At 38.7% G+C, this 18,215-nt stretch overlaps 1 protein-coding gene across 1 annotated transcript in view; it reads left to right on the top strand.

Moving 5' to 3' along the window:
• The window catches only part of HAUS6 (HAUS augmin like complex subunit 6), a 2,286,143-nt gene that overhangs the window by 259,820 nt on the left and 2,008,108 nt on the right, over positions 1-18,215 (top strand). Inside the window, exon 2 of the mRNA XM_044060364.1 lies at positions 12,550-12,645. Within this exon, the coding sequence (XP_043916299.1) occupies positions 12,550-12,645 (96 nt within the window). The remainder of the gene's footprint in view (positions 1-12,549; positions 12,646-18,215) is intronic.

Raw genomic sequence — 18,215 nt, 5'->3', positions numbered from 1 at the left:
TAAGCTACAGTTTGAGTTTTTCTTTTAACATGTCCCCAGTTAATAAGTAAGCATTTTTAGTCCTTAATTAGTAATGTACATTGTCTTAACTGGGTCTCTGTACCATTAATTTTCGTAAAGTTGCTTGCATACTGTCTACAGCTACTGTGATTGCTGCTCTGTCTACTTTGTTCCCTTCCCACCACCTGGACCCTTACGTTTATTCCTTTTTAACTCCCTCCACAATTTAGTACATATTGCCCACCCTTAAAGACACAAGCATTTAAAATTTTTTTCCAATTTGAATTCACTGTCAGTTCTGCTGCAGTCCATGCCACAGACTTGAAACTTTCTTTACATTCCCAACCCAGTTTTTTACTTGCACACACCTACTTACTAACACCTTTATCCATCTGTTTACATGTTCTCATCTCTCATCGATTTTTTTACCTTGCATTACTGCTTGTCTTTCTGTAAATTACTACACCCAGTTTGATCTTTTCCCTGCAGCCATCATGCTTTAACTACATTAACTGTTATTGTATTTTATTTTTTTATGTAGTAATTAGCTAATATGTTTAATTTCTCTTGGTTTTTGTTGCAGTGCTTTCTTCATGTAAGAAATATTTAAAAAATCATGTAAATAAGCTTGTGTACTGATGTTACCCTGCAGTTGTAAGTGTATGTTTTATATGCAACTTAAATGTGGAGTTCGCCCCAGGCTTCCACTGAAAGTGGATTTTGCCCAGTTTGACTTTTTCTGGTCAGGAAAGTGAGGCAAGTAAGTTAAATTTTCTTTTTGCTATGGAAAACTTTGGTTTTAGTTGCTGTCACTTCTGCTAAAATTTCTGAGCTCTTTGTCTCGTCTGCGAAGCCTCCATAAATGGTGTTTTGCAAAGACACTGTGTTTGAGAACCCACCCTTCCTTTCTCCAAAAGATGGCCTGTTTTCCTCAAAATTTTCAAACCAAGGTGAATACATATTTTACTTCGTAGATGGTCACTGTTATTTACTATTCACATCAGACAAAAGTCTGCAGGAAGTCTGTTCAGTTGTTTCTTTACTCCCCTGTCAAGATGAGAATGGGGGTATCCAAAGTTGCTCTCTCCCACTGGTTACATCAGTGTACATCTCTTAAGTTTACAGAGGAAGGGATTTATCACTACCTGAACTCCAACATGTCATTCTACTACATCTGTAGCTTCATCTTCTTTCTTTCCCAGAGTACTTCTTGATGACTGTCTGTCATAGTCGTCCTTCACCTTTACACTTCCTTCCCCCTTCCATGGATTTTATGGTATCTGGCATTTTAACTTCTGGACTGCTCTGGCTGACTTGGCTGTGGCTCCAAGAGATTCCTTATTAAGACCATGTGTATCGGCTTTTTTCTTGTGGGCAGTCTGTAAGGTAGCTGGGTCAACCTGGGGGAATTAGTGGTAGAGGTATAGAGCCTAAGCACCGGATCAAAAGCTTGAAAGTGGCAGAAGTCTGATCTAGAGACCCATATGTTGAAGGACTGACACTAACTACACAGACCTATCATCATGGTGTGTACAAGTTTTGTTTGATCAATGTGTAATGTTACTACAGTACATTTAACTGTTGGTTTTAAGACCTATAGATTTACCTTTTGTAAATTTGTCTTAATTGTATCTTCTGTAATTTTTCTCCTTGGGCCTGTGCTGGAAATGGGATATGCCTGGTTGGGCTTTCCCAGTCAGCATAGATGGATACAGTAAGAATAAACAAGCTTTTGCATGGTAACTGTATAAGAATCAGTCTAAGGAGCATGGTAACTGTATAAGAATCAGTCTAAGGAGGTTTGGAAAGATTGGGAATATAAATTGGAAACATTTGAAAGTCTGTTTTATAAATGAGCAATGGTCAGAAGTCTGTATTGTTTTAAAGTATGCAACAACGTGTAAGAATGCCTAGGATTTTTGCATGGAAATGTTTGCTTGGGTATTTTTATACTCCAAGCAGATTTCAGTTTAAAAAAAAAAAAAAAAAAAAAAAAAAGTTCTTTGGGTAGAGCACAAGGTGCGATGGGAAAGAGAGTGGTAATTGAACATGTTGGGAATGTAATGAGTTGGCAGGTTTGGGAATGTCTGTGTAGTCTGTTGTCAGAACTAACATAGCAAATGGTTGTAACTAAAATTCTTCTGAACTGGGGTTAAAGATCTGAGTTGTCCAGACATTTAGAACAACTTAAATCACCAACTGAAATCTCTGCTATTGCAGGTAACCATCCCTTCTAGTAAACCATCCTTTGTTAGTCTAATTTTGAAGCTGGTGTTTATGACAGAACTGTGTTCTGAAACAGCCTTATAGATGTACTGTTAGAATTAGATTTGCGACAAAACATTAGACATAAGAATTTAAATATTTTGTTTGGGATCACTGTATAAACAACTTCAGACCCCAGTGTCAAACACATTTTAGTCCAAGTCATTCAGGTTCTTCAGGGAGTGCTTTTAGTCTGTTTTACTAAAGTCTCTCACTTTGTTACTGTGCTAAGGTATTACTTCTGTATTAATGTATTTATTGCATAAAAATGTGGAATCTCAAATTAAGTCCCTTTACTGCTCTATTACTTGGGATCGTTAATTCTCTAGGACATCTCCGGATACTTTCTTGATCAGGTTAGGTAGTTTAGTCAAATCTGTCGCCTGTCTGTTATGTTCTTGGATGGTTCTGCTTTTTTTCTTATTTTCTTTGAAAGACTGGGGAAAGCTGGATCTTTTAATTTCTCTTGGTGGAGAGACTCATTCTAGATTGGTTGTGGTTGTCTGGTCCACTTATTCTGTCATCTTGGTAAAATTCCTTTGTCCCTTTAAGTCTATGAATGCTTGGGTAGTATGTTTATTTAAATGCAAGTACAGTTGTGTAAGTAAACTGAATTTAACATTTGATTGAATGATTCACTGGTGCAGTAACCTTATCTTAACTAGGTAATATCCTATAACAGCCAGCCAGTTTCCAAAGCTTCAGGGCACCTTCCACATGCTCAAGCTGAGCTGACTAAAATACAAGTTTGGCTGCTAAGTTCTTCAGAGCTTTCCAGCCCACAGAGATTGGGAGGGAGGCTGAGCCCTGAAAGTACAATGCTAGAAACAACAAAAGAAAAGGCCACACCCTGACAAAAATGCATGCAGTGGAGGGAGGACTTGGCTACTGCAGCATCGATCATTTGCGTGTCTGCTATTGTGGTAAGTTTAGTCATCTGTACTATCTTGTTAATCATATTGATTATTTGCTGCAGTAGCTTTAGCTATGTGGGTAGATACTCTAGTTTTCCACATTTGGGTGGGGAAGGAAAAGAGTCTAGGAGACTCTGGTTAACGGTTCTAGCAAAGCCAGATCTGGACCTAAAGAAAGAATCAAGCTTATAGTGCTTTGTAAAGGTATGTACAGAGGACCAAGTAACAACTTCTAAAATACTTCTAGAATCGAACACTTTCCAAAAAGCCATAGGTGAAGCCAAGGGCCCTGGTAGAATGGGTTCTGATTCTGCCTTGGAATAACTTTGTTATGGTGAGTATAACACAAGGTTAAAACCCTTGGGGACAGCCATTTGGAAATGGTCTGTTTTGACACAGGTTGTCCTTTTCCCTCCCTTCACAAGAAATGAACAATTTATTCCAAAATCTGAAAGATTTACTTCTGTCAAGATAGTACCTCAGTTGTCTGGACATCCAAGGTATGAAATACCCTTTCTGCCTCTCTTTTTTGGGGGGGGGGGGTTGTCAAAGAAAACGGGGAGATGAGCTCAAAGTAAATTCCGATGCCACTTTAGACATAAAATAAGGATTAGTTCTCAAAGAAACCCTGTCTCTAATGAAAATGAGGTGGGGTTGCAAGTCCGATACTCTTCTTGCAGAATTCAGAGCAGTCAGTAAAACTCTTATGTTAAGAACCTCAAGTTATCCTGGTTAGCTGGTTCAAAGGAGTAATTCTTAGCTTATCTTAACATACACGGTTAATATCCTGTGGTGGGGCCACTGGTTTACTAGGAGGCCTGTTGTGCAAAACCCTTTTCAGAACTATTTTGACATGAGACTGTATTGAAAGAGGAGGATCCATGGGCAGACATGCTGTAATGGATGACTAATTAAGCTTCAGTTTGTTCGTTCTTAATTGCATGGTTTCTGGTCATTGTCCAGCTGTTTCTGTGCGTTGTGTAAAAGCGGGTAATAACCATGACTTTCTGTGTGTAATCTACTCTAGGAATTGTGTGTACTAAACCAATTACTACTGTGTGAACAGCAGTGGGTTTGTGTGAGGTGGCCCATTCCTCCATGTGTATACTTGCATGTTTGTTTTAGATGGATAGACTTCAGTTAAGCAATTCCGAATCTTTTAGACTCTCCTCTTTCCTCCAGCCCACAGTAGTTAGCAGAGGGAACAGTGGATTTAGGTTTTCTAATTGTCTCTGTAGTCTGCTTTGTTGAAATGGGCATCCTGAGGCAATGTAACAATTCTCATGTCTACTGACTGCCACACATGCCTTAGCAGATTAGGTAGTGTGTAAGTAGTAGTTAAATTTTATTGGAGGCAAAGCTCTCGGACTAAGCCATGACACAAGTAGATTGGCAGTGCCAAACGATATCTCACTAAACCAAGCATGTAGACATATGCTGAGGCTGTTGGAAGTAAGGTATTTTAAACCACTTAGGTCTTCTAAATTTAACTCTGTTACCATAAGCAACCTCAGAAATGCATGTCAGAGGCAGCACCCACCATGGAGCATACCCAGGAGTTGCATAGGCCCTGTTCAAGTGCCCATAATACATAAAACACATAACCACTATCCTTGTCATAGGTGGCTCCTCAGTGCGATACACTAACATACTCACCAGGCAAAGAGGTCGTCACTAATTGCCTATTGGACACCAGGATTTGCTACCTCACAAAAGCAGCCAATTTCCTGCATTATTTATTGCATGTGGATGTGAATGACTTGAGATGCTAACGCATGTTAAACTATGCGTGTAGCCTAATTTTAATCGCTCTATCATACAGGACATGGTGGCGCCTTATATCTCTGTTTGAACTGAATGTTTATTTCTAAATCAAAGCTAACTGTGGGTATAGGTAATTATCTGCGGTTTGAGTGCACCTAGTTATTGATCCTTTCTTCAATTAAACATGCGTCTAGTAGATTACCTCTAACTGATTCTATTTTAGATTATAGTGCTTATAGGTTCTCCTAGTTTAAGGTATCATACTACTTCATCACTAAATCGCTGTCTGTTCTTATCTCATCTTAGGTAGCTCCCCTTAATTACCGCGTGGCTCCCAGACATTAGGCGGTGACGCTGAAGGACTGCAAACACGGTGCGAATGCACAAGCTGGTTCCTGCTATAAATTAGCTTTATATACTATCCCCAAGGAAATTAGGGTAAAAAAATACCCTTTTTACTGTTTAATAATACTGGAAAGCATCTTGCTGGCAGGCTACAAAACAGTACCCTTCACCCAACCTGGCAACCCTTCTCTAAACAGCCTACAAATACTCTAATGTCTCAAGTCCCTTTACTTTTTTAAATCTAGCCAGTGTGAAAACAAGAAGCTGGTCAAAAACTTCACCTAACTTGCCAACTATCCCTTGCAATTAGGACTGAAAGTATAAGGAATAAACTGCAGTTCAACAGCAGTCTTTTGTACTTGCATGCAGCTGGTCTTAAGACCCTGCAAACTCCGGTCTGGTGTATCCCCGCTCCGCTTCGCCCTCGCTTCGTGCCCCACCCTGCCTCCATATCCCACCCACCCCCACTATCTCTACATTTATTAGGTCAACAAACCCCTCCCACTCAACTCTGAACCAATCACAGCCCCCTTGTAACTGAACTTATCTCCACCTACAATCCCGGCTATCTACCAATATCTTATTTCAGCTTTTCCTAACTTCCCCCATTCCTTTAACCACTCCTTTTTTCATAACATGGGTATAGTATTGAATTCTATCGTCCCACTTTTAGCTCTTCTCTTATTTATCCCCTATGTCTCATCGAGGTATGAAAACCAATCTCTATTGGGTATTCACTTCCTCAATGGTCACACCTGCAATTATGCATATCATCCCTCTAATCTGATTTCTACTTCCAACTACCCCACTACAACATCACACTCTAAAAATGTGTTTTTAACACAACGTTACCCTAAAGTAACCACTACAAAATCTGGTCTAAAGGTACTAGACAAACCACTTAGACTCATAGACTATTTGAAAAAATGTATTGCCAAAGATGGTGATATACACCCCAACCCAGGCCCAACCAGTAACCTAGACTCTGTCACCCCAAAATTAGTTTCAAGATCTTCTATCTCTCTCCTCATCTTCCATCTTAATCTAAGAAGTATAAATAACAAGGTTCATAATCTACATGTGATATTAGCCACACATCTCCCAGACATCATGTGTCTATCTGAAACATGGCTCAAACCATCCACAAAGGATGAAGAGATTCTCCCACCTGGGTATAATATACTAAGGGTTGATCCGATAAAAAAAAAAGGGTGGTGGAATAGCTGTAATGTTTCGAAACACATTGAATATCATTTTGAATCCATTACATCCTCCCAAGGTCTCTAATATGGAACAAATTGCCCTAAAAATATGCCTAAATAACCATAAAAGTATCAATCTTATTGTAGTTTACATCCCACCTGGGAAAAACTTAGAAACCCTAGAACTAACCCTAAGTTGGTTAGCCATGAACTACCCTCAAGAAACCATTATACTGGGCGACTTCAACATTGACTGGTCCCAGTTCTCTGACCAGATAAATCTTCTGCCCATTAACCTACATGGCTACTCCCAAAACATTAAATCCCCCACAAGAATTGGAAATAATAAAGAAAAAAGCACCATCGACTGGATTCTTACCAACAAAGATACACATAATTATACCACTGGGACCCTCCCCAATGACCTCAGTGATCACCTTGTCACTTTCATTATGAAACATAAATTGACATGTACAAACCCTCCAATATATAAACTTAATAGAAATAAGAGGAAATTTCTCCCAGGACAATTCCTAGCAGAACTCAAATCCTGCAACTGGTCCTTGTTAAAAACACTTCCCCTAGATGAGTGTGACTTACTTCAATGACATATTCCTAAAGATACTTGACTCTCATGCACCTAACAGACTCATTACATCCAAAGTCCGGATAGCACCTTGGCTAACCAAAGAAACCAAATCAAAAATTAAGCTTAGAAACCAGGCCTGGGATAAATGGCGAACCACAAGAGCACCACTAGATCGCACTAAATTTCAGCAGCTTAGAATTTCTACAAAATCAGATATTACCCGGGATAAAAAGAACTATTTCTGTCACCTCCAAGATAAACACCAGAATAACCCAAAGAAGTTTTGGGCAGGTTTTAATAACCTCCTTCATTCTGGGAAATCTTCTGCCCCTATCCCCCGAGAAATTTATTGGTAAAGATCCTGAAGAAATAGCCAATGCGTTTAACTCTTTTTTTCACCGAGACCATCCAGTCCCTAGCTAGTCAGTTACCCTCCTTTTCCTCCTCCATAACCAATGCCACTGGCAAATCTCTACCTGCCTTTAACCTTCAACCAATATCCACCTCTTATATTAGAACCCTACTGAAGAAACTTAAACCATCCACCCTATCGGCTGATCGTCTCCCAGCTGAATACCTACAAATGGCATCAGATGTTATAGCCTACCCCATCTCAATCTTGATTAACAGAACTATAAGAGAGGCCACTATCCCCCTCTCTTTGGAAAATATCATACGTCATCCCACTTCACAAGGGTGGCTACTCCACGGAAACTTCAAACTATATACCTGTAGCAATATTGTCCCCAATAGCAAAAATAATGGAAAGGTGTGTTCACAAGCAACTGCTACACTATCTCACTCTAAACAATCTTTTATCCACAACTCAACATGGTTTTCGCCCCCATCATAGTACAACCACTGCCCTCCTTTCCTTTGTTGACTCGGTCAACAGCAACCGTAACAATAAATTAATTACTTCTGCTCTCTTTTTGGACCTGTCTAAAGCCTTTGTCATGGTCAATCACTAACTGCTGCTCCACACCCTCGAAAACCTTCACCTCGATAACTCAGCCCTAAGCTTGTTTTATGCTTACCTTTCTGGTAGACAACAAGCTGTCCAGTGGCAAAGTAAGCTATCTTACTTGCTACCCAACACCATAGGAATTCCCCAAGGCTCTATACTTGGTCCCCTTCTTTTCTCTGTATTCATAAATGATCTCCATTCAGTCATCCCCAAAGCCACCTGCATTCAATATGCAGATGACTCTACCCTGATCTGCTCTGACGTCTCTCTCCTTAATCTCCAGGAAGTCACCAAACACTGTTTTGCTGCAGTTGAAAAATGGTTCACTGAACGGAAACTTATCCTAAATCCAAAAAAAACTAAATTACTACTAATTTTCCCCACCTTAGCTGCTTCCTTAGGTCGACACCCTCCACTTACTAACAACATGACCTTCCACGTTCAGTCCACTAACGGCACCATCATCGAGCCTGTCACCAACACCAAACTACTAGGTGTCACTATTGATCACAAGCTCAAATTTGACATGCACGTCAGTCAAACTATGTGAAGACAGTAAACAAGAAACTTGGTTCCATGTACAGAATTAAGAACTTTCTAACTCCCAACACCAAACTAACCATTGCACGTACACACCTCCTCTCCACCCTATTGTATTTCTCTCCAGTACTTTCCTTTCTCAGTAAAACTGAGCTCAACAAACTCTCTGTTGCCTATAACCATTTTGCCAAATTCGTAACAGGAGAACCCTACCGCACACACCACTGCCTTAACCTAAAGAAACTTGACTGGTTAGAACTCCCCAATCTTCTCAAACTTAACCAACTTACTGAAGCATTTAAAATAATTAAGGAACCAGATAAAACCCCCTCACTGAACAAACTTCTAACCCCCTACTCCAATCTCAGCTGCCTTCGATCTTCAAATAGTGTCCTGGTACAAACTAAGAAATCTAATAATTTGGGTGGTGATGCTCTTTATGCCAATTCCATTGGAAAGCTATGGAATTCCCTTCCTAATAACCTAAGACCATCTACCTCTCTCAGCCATTTCAAAATTATTCTTAAATTCCTTAACGCTCATTGGCTATGTCCTTGTGCCAATCCAGACTAATCCAAAAAGTCCCCTATCACCCCATCACCCTCATGCCATTCCCTAATGGCCTCTCTCTCTTCTCATTTTTCCTCTAGATCACTACAATCATATCTTCTCTAATCACCTAGCCATTATCCGTGTACGTTTACTTGATTTCTAGTTCCTCTTGGACTGCCTTCACCTCATAATAACTAGGAGCGATTAGTGGAATAAATGTCATACTTCTCTTAGTTTCTAATCATAATCTTCAATATTGTATCCATAATTCAGTTGTGGTATTATTTCTATGTTTAAAAATGTGTCTCTTCCTTTATTGTTTTTAAGAATTTATCTGTGTGTAAGTTAATGTCTTGTTTTATTACTGTGGAGCTTTTCTCCCCGGGCCTCTGCTGAAAATGGATATGTATCCAGTTAGACTAACCCGGTAAACAAATGTAAAATAAATAAATAAAAAATAAATAAAATGTACTTCCCTGGACTAATTGAAGAGAGACATGATGGAGCTCTCAGAATGAGAGTCTGGTATGAACCTCTCCTTGAGCAGTATTATACAGTCGCAAGGAATAATGCCAAAATACAAACAAGATAATTGACCAAATTGACTTAGATTATAGTGTCATTCTAAGGAGTACAAGATGTAAATTAGCCTTAGAAGAAATGGTAGGCGGTCCTAACTTGATTTCAGTGATGGCCTGCACCTTTTTACCCCCAGGCTTCTGTGTATTATTTATAACCTTACTCGCACCAATACTGGCTTTTTTAGGCAAAGGTAACTTTCTAAAACGTTAGCATAGAAAAGGACAACATTAAGGCATTGCTGCTCAACACTAGGAGTCTAAACAAAAAGCTCCACATCCTATAAAAGCACTTCCTCAGACATGTATGCCTGGAGACTTTTGGACTTCATTATTACAAATTGACTGGACCAGTTAGTCTGCACCTCAACCAGTGAGAGAAAATCCTGAACTCTGTCCTTACCAGTATGGGCCAACTCTGCTCCCTGCCTACTGTAACTTCCTCCATTGTCAAATTGAACCGCAAGTCAGTCGCATTCACCTTAAGATTTGAAGCCAGAAGCATCATCCAATGCCTTCATATTCAGAGACTCTGCGAAGGCTATTTTTTTAAAAACTGAGCGATAACTTGATTAAATTCAAAAGCACTTTTCATTACAGGTATCTCACTGCTTATGGGAAATCCTTTGCTGCCAATTTCTATGCACATGTAAATAGTTGCACAGATGAATCTGTTACCCTCAAAACTACAGTGCCAAATTAAAAAAATATCTGTGGTGGAACACTAAGGTAAATAGACTTTCTAACAAAAGAAAAACTCATTTCACCCAAAAAATGCATCTAACTCTCAAGATGCTAGAAATGCTCTTGTTTAAACAAGAAACAGAGTCTTCGTCACATCAGCTAAAGAAATGTTGGACAAAAATAGCCACCCAGGCGAAAGATGACCATAAAACCACTTTTTTAACTATGTTAGACATCTTGAAAAGGTGTTTGACAAAATCTCACACTCTAGTATAGGATAAAACTCTCCCAGTTCAGTTAACCTGTTTGTAACCTGTTGGATACCAAACTGTTTCACAAATAGAACATAGGAAATAAGGGTCTTCCTCCTCTAAAAGACCTCTCTTTAGTGGACTGTCCAGAATTCAGCCTTTTGACCACTTCTGTTTATTTACTACTTGTAGGTCAAAATTAATGATAAGGGATTATGGCCAATCAAATTTGCAGATTACAAGTGTGGTGCCATCATAAATGCCCTGGAGGACACCTGGATCCCATAAGAGGGCCTGTCGCAAACAAATTGTGCCAAAGCCATGAACAGAAACTAAATACCAAGAAATGTATAATTTTACCCTTTTGCACCCCTGGCTTCCTTTTTTAACCATCTCCTTGACACCACCTTTCAGAAAACTGATCCATAACCGAGATGTGGGATCTCAATAAACTGTCCTTTTGATTGTCACTCATCCACTATTCTGAACTGCCTTTTTCATCAAGCAGTTTTATATAATCATTGTCCCACTTATTCCTTTTTTGCTCATCGCTCATTAGGCTGAACATGGAGTATAATGCCCCTTCTAGTATGTATTTGTTATGGCTGGAATGACCATAGTGCTTTCTGACATCATAAAGGCTGTGCAGACATCTCAAAGCCTCATCTCTCTGTTTTGCACAGGCTACTGAGGGACGACTACTGGCTTGTGTACAGGGCCTCAGTAGACCCCTGATCCTATCTACACTACACAAAAAACAGAGTACTTCTTTCATCCAAGTTGCATTTGAACAGACCGAGATCGGTAACCACAAATTCGACATTGGTTTAACACCAGTGACTCTAATGAATTGGAGAAATATGATTAGCCCAACATGTACTTGTCTTTGGACATTTATATTGCAAAATGTAAGTAGTAATTACTATGAGAATGCAGGGTAGGCTTTTTAACATCCTCTCAGATCAGTACTCTTGTGAGATCAATACTCCTTGTAAGTACAAAAAACATACAAGAATGTCTCCTTAATGGTATTGGTTCAGCATCTGTGTGGGCATCACTGAATGAATGCTTTCGTAAGTTCATATAATCGGGATATGATATCTGGATCCAAATACTCCTTCAGTCATTTATTTGGGCATTCCTTCATGAGGATCCACCCAAGAGGATGGCTTGAGAGTCTGTATTACAGGTGATGAGGTTAAAACGCTGCTTCTGTGTATGAAAGGTATGAACTTGGCAGTAGGTCTGGTTTGGCAGTTCATCCTCAACACCATTCCCGTGCTACTTCTGCAGCTTTGAACTGGCAGACATTTCCAGCAGTTCTCATGAGTATTTATCTGCATAGCATAATTGTAATTTGGGTTTTTGACTTGAGTGGACTTTTGAGATCTGGTGAAGCCTCTGTATGGCCTGAGGATTATAGGTCAAGCGATCTAGATATCCTGGAAAGTTCTCACATCTCTGCTAAGTTGTGTTGGTGTTAGCCCTACAGGTGATGTGGATGGAATTGCCAGTCCAGCTATCTTATTACAGTAAGTACATAACATTTTTATTTTGAAAAGTAGAGTTAAGACCTTAACTTAATGACAGTGGATTTAAGATAATTCAATAACAATATTTAAGCATAGATGTAGTTAAGATGAACAAACATCAGAAGTATTTTAGGTTGACATGCAAGTAAAATTCATTTACCCCCAAATTTGATATGGGTTTGTATGTAGAGGATGATGGCCCCTGCTTCATTTTTCCTTCATACTTACTTCAGCCTTCTGAATTTTTCTTTAATTGATGGTTATTAATAGTGGCTGTGCTATGTTAAATAGTGTAATCTGTAAAACATTTTTCTAAATGCCTTTTATGTAACTGTATTAACATTTAACCTTCTTTCTTTAACTTAGAAATATGTTTGAGAAGCCGAATAAGGATGCTTTTTATATTGTATCACATTTTCTATTTGAAAAATTGGACCGGGCTCGTTGTAAAGATGCATTTAGGTAAGAATTTTGGTTGTCTTAGAAAATTTTGTAAAACAGCTTTTCTGCAATCAATGTACTGCGTTTCTTTTTTGCCTTATGGATAGCTGGTGATATTGTTTGCCTGACTTTTCCTAGGCAGGAAGACTTGTTTTAAATAAAAATGCCCTAGGGGAAAGTGTGCATTCAGATGAGCTTGATTTGTGTAGCTTTTATTTGACTATAAGCATTTTTTAAAGTTTGAGGCCATTTGTTTAAATCTGGTAATTCAAGTTTGCCTTCTACATTGTTGAAAGAAAATATTTTGACACAGTATTATACACACCTACAACATTTAAAATGGATGTGAAAATATCCTATATTGACAGTCTTGCTGTAGAATTACTTTTGGGTATTACTGTTTAGGTTTTTGCAGTTTCCAACTCTAATTTTATTAATGTCTCTGCACATATGTGTTGGTGAAACACCACTGCTTGCATTTCTTATAGCATGACAGCGTTCCATGCTAGGATTTTTCCCAGTTATTTCTTGCATCTTTCAACGTTCATATAAGAGTTCTGATATTTGTTATAAAGCTATCATGTTCAACATTTAAAAATATGAGCCATGAATATGTTTAAAAGGCCACCAGATCAAAAGTTGGGTCACCTACAGTTTCAAGTACTGCAAAAAAGTGCAAGTGTTTTAATCTGGCCACCTTAAGATGGAGGGAGTAGGTGGCAGACATGCATTTTATCTCAAAATACATTGGTGGCATTTGGGAGCACCCACTGCAGGATTGAGAGGTAGTTTTTTGGCATGATTACTGGTCATTGCTAAGCAACTGTGAGAGGGACAGTAAGATCAAACAGTTACGTCCTTCTGCAGTTCATTGCGTTCTCAAGAAGGCATCGCATGTCGGTGTCTTCCCTTCCGTTAAATTGCAAGAGTTTTAACATATCTATATCCTCCAGTTTTGTGGTTAACAATAGGCATGTGAGACTTCAACCCCTTGGCAGCAAACTTTTGTTTGCTGCATCCTGAGCTGTCTGCACCATACCATTTGCTAGTAGTGTTTGGGGCTTAGCTACAAATGTTTTGCAGTAGAGATTTGGTTCCTTTAGTCCATTATCACACACTGTTAACACTTGGGGTAAAATTCCTCTTTTGCATACCCTGTCCCCTTTGTACCAGCAGGACTCTGTAGTGCAAATTACTAGGTCTTCTATTACCAATGTGAAGGACCTACCAAAGTTTTAGATTCAGTACAGTTGTTAAAACTGGTGGTATCTATTATGGTTTGGTACAGAAGTACCTTTTTGGGGAGTATAGATGATTACTGGAGCTGTGCCTTGCACTGAAATTTCCAGCTGATCACCTTTACATGCTTCTGTTAACATTGGTGTTCCATCCCCTTCTGCTCTGCATGATGCTCCAGCTCTGGCCCAGTAAACTAGGAGACTCTGTCCTTGCCACTAGCAACAGTGGGGACGCGCACACTGGAAGAATGACAAGTATGCAGAGAGTAAAGTGCAATTTCCCTTAAGAGCGCACACAGACCACAGTCAGTTTGGGGCTGGTTTTTCATCATTTCTTCAGATCCTCATTAAGACTCCCCTCTGACACAGCTGTAGGGTTGAGAATCTCAGCTGAGGTTGCCAAACCAAGACCTCCAGCGCCCTTTGTCCAACCAGTGCTTCGTGTCCCTGCCCAAGTAGCTCACACACATACACACACACACCCTATGAAAGGCTGGCACAGGTTTGCTAGCTGTATCCCCTTCTGCCCAGACTATAAGGTAGTTTCCACCATCAGCCGCTACTTATCAGCTACTTTACGGCACTTAAAGGGTGTCCACTCTTAACTGTGCAGTGTTACTGTTAATCCAAATGGTAGTTTGATCAAGAGCAAGGCTGTTAGGAGTGGCCTTCACAATGTCACCCAATAGACATGCAAGTACTCTGAGCTTAAATATGTCTCACAAATATTAACCACAAAGATGGGTTTAAATATATTTAAAAATAAATAAAAAAGAACAAGGAAATGCTCAGTAGATCATCACAATAACTTCAGAGTTCAAAATCACAGGAAATATTTAAACAACATTGCAGGACAGTCTCTAATACAGAAAACATCTAAACTAATCTTTACTATTTTCCTTACTGAATCTAAAAGGAATTACTGTACCCTAGTTAACTTACAGCAAGGCAAGTGCAGATGTTGAGTGGATATTTCCAGGTCAGATACAAAATGCACAGTCTCTCTCTGATAGTTCTTTAATTTCTCAAATATTGCTGCTGTGATACTTGCAGCATGACATCACTTTTTGTCACCTGACTTTCCCAGGTGAAAACCCCTTATTGCTAGAAACTGGCAGCATTTATCTCCCTGTGAAAAATACATAGCCCTCTTAGATCTTTTGTCAAATGGTGAAAGTTATTAAATTTACATTCCTCCACATGTAAAGACAATACAGAAAGCTTCTAGACATTCTGTTACTGTACTGAAACTGAGAGATGACCTATATTTTATGGCCCAGCTGTAATGCAACTTAACCTAAACCAGTCTTCTAAAGTTTTGCAAGTTAATCTCCTGTGTTTGTCTCCCTGTTAAACAGTTACAATAGTGTATATAAAAAGTCTCTTCAGCACATGTCTATACAATATAACGTACAGTTCTAATACATTTGTAAGGCAAGCATGTGAATAATGACATTCACAAATGGGACACAACCATTTTTCAGACAGCTGTGCTGGCCGTATCTCCCTGTCACACTTCTCTATAAATCCATATTAATATTCACAAATTACAAAGTTCCAGTGAGCTGAGCTGGCAGCATTTCGTTTTGTGACGCACTGTATCTCAAGTTGCTCACTTGATCTTGTGCAGTGAGTGCAGACTCCCCCATTCAGTGGATGAGTTAGGGGAATGCCTCTTTGTCTGTGGACCAGAAGAGGATTCAGAGGACAAAAAGCTCCTTAGTTTATAGATTTTCAAGAACATAGTCTCTTCTACCCACACAGATCCTCCATATTACTTTCTTTAATTTCTCCAAGTATTTTGAGTTTCTAATACGACAGGAATGGACCCCATTCTTAAGTCAAAGTATGAATAAAGTTCATTAAATTAGTATCGTTTCAATCTTTGTTTAACCACAAGTGCTCTTTGCAGCAACCGCAGTGTGCCCAATAATGACTCCTCCTGCAGTTCTTATGGAGCTACATGTAGTGGTAACAAATTTAAGTATGATTGTTTTTTTTTTTTTTATAAGGCCCTTTGCTCCTGCTACTGTTGCAACTGCCTTGGTATCCTTCTTCCACATTGCCATAGTTTCTGCCTGCAAATCAAAAGGTGCTTCAACTAAGTATTAGTTTAATGGTGTGCACACTTGTGCAACCAGCTTATTGCACATTTTATTTTTTATATTATTCCACCAACAGATTTGTTTTTTTTTTTTTCAATTGAATTGTATAGGTTATAGGTCACATTAAAAGTGGGGAAAGTTTTGAAATGATTTATTGTGGTCTCATTTTTTATATCACAAAAAACTGGAATTTTAACAGGGCTTTGTATACTTTTTATATCCACTGTAAATGGTCCTTACTCATAGCTAAATCTTCTGTCTAAAAGTATTAACATATTTACATGAAGTTGTGTACTGCATCTTGGTTAGGGGTTTTCCAATTAGGAGTTTTTCTTAACTTTGTTTTAATCTGTCTGGCTGTTACTTCATCCCATTTCATACCCCCTAAATTTGAATTTATTTCTTCTAGCCATTTAGCATCTTTATGTTTCTTAGGATCTTCATAGGTAACGCTCCAAAATGTATCCAGTTCTTTTCTGGTAGTGTTTCAATTTCTTTTTCATTGTTTCCCAATTCTCTCAAACTTTTTTTGATCAATACATTTCTTATTTTGTACTTTTCCTTTTTGTCTGCATATCTTCTAAGTTTTTTCTGCCTGTGCAGATATTTAGTTTATTTGTGGTAGTACATGATAGATCCTGATCTGTCTGATACTGTGCATTGCTTTTGTCATGTCTAAGTTTGAGTATTCTTGTTGAGCAGCTCACTCTTCTGTACTCTTCTAACAGTGACGCTACTTGTCTTAATTGCTTTATAGTTTTCTGCATCAGTACTTCCATGATGGCATTCAATACCTCCCCTTTCTTTCCCCACTACCCTGTATTTTTGTGGTAAAACTTCATTGGTTATTAATTGACCTGCACAGTAATATCCTATTTATTTCTGCTATAGCACATGAATCTCTGTGAACAGTCTTAATTACTGTGTTCATTTGTTTTATCAAACATCTAACTTTTTGGTTTTATTGATTTATGTAGTCTCTTTCATTGCTCTTACGTCTGTCCATCTGTATTAAATCGAGCAACTTTTTTGTTATATCATGTTCTTCTAAAGTGAAGGCACATTTTGTTCTCCTTTTCCTGCAGGCATTCTATAGAAAATTCCAGAGCATCATTTATTCCACCTTCTCTCCAGTTTGGTTGTCCTCTATTGCTGTTGCATATGGGAACTCTCACTGGCTTTATCCCTCCATAACATTGACTCAGTTTCCACACTTTCCTGTTTCTTCCTTTGCTGTACAACTCTGACTGAACATTTGTACTGCTTTCCTGTAAGGCTCTAAAGTACCTTCATAACACAACTGATCAGATGTTTCCTACTCTAGTGGTTTCTCAATAATTTGGGGATCCACTTCTCCATCCTGTTGTAATGTTATCAGTTAGATTTTCTACACTAAATCCTTCACTTCACAGGTAATCCATAATATTGGTTTCTATTTCTTTAACTTTTCCCATTACTAGTCCTATTTTCTGCTTTTCCGGTTTTCTTACTTTTGTTTTGTAAAATTTTCCATGTCTGGATTCCTTTGCCTGTATTTCTCCGTGTTGGGACTACCTGTTTTGTTTTTGCTTAATTTGACTCTCTCCTTTGCATAAATATTGCACCATATCAGAGCTTTCTTTACCATGTCCATGTTTCAACAAGGTCAGAAAGGTCCTTGGTTTTATAGACTTTCAAATACATGGTCTCCCCTGCCCACACAGTTCCCACATATTACTCCTGTAAGGATTGATTTATAGTACCATTTATTTTTGCTATAGGTGTTTGTGTGCGCGCATGTACGCTTGTGTGGTATATATAAATTTCTTGGGAATCTTCAATCATCCCATTCATAGAACTGGTGCCAAGGGTGCCATATTTACAGCATGGAGGCTTTCAGATGAGTGCCAAGCTTAATATCTTTATGCTAGTGATTAATGCCCCTTCTGTTGGTCACTAAAGTGCAGTTCTGGGGACTTCAAGATTTAGATTGGTGTATCTTTGTGATTTCTTGTTTTCCTGAAATGTCCTCAGACTTGGGATGTTGAGTGGTAGGGGGTTTTGAGGGGCACTGGGAGACTTGCCCTGCTGTTAAATTTTTTTAAGGCAACTTTTTAAAAATATCTTTATTAAATTCTTACATTTAAACAATGATATTGGTATGCATACTAAATGAGCTATATTAACAGTTTCATTTTCATACATTATACAAGTTTTCTTTTTAACAATTCTTTACTCCCAACGTGTAGGTTGTTCAATTCCTGCCTTC

The sequence above is a fragment of the Protopterus annectens genome, chromosome 2.part0, assembly GCF_019279795.1.
Source record: "Protopterus annectens isolate FY-2018-M chromosome 2.part0, PAN1.0, whole genome shotgun sequence".
In the NCBI taxonomy this organism is placed as follows: domain Eukaryota; kingdom Metazoa; phylum Chordata; order Ceratodontiformes; family Protopteridae; genus Protopterus; species Protopterus annectens.
The sequence above is the reverse complement of the archived record's forward strand: the minus strand, read 5'-3'. Positions and strand labels throughout refer to the sequence as shown.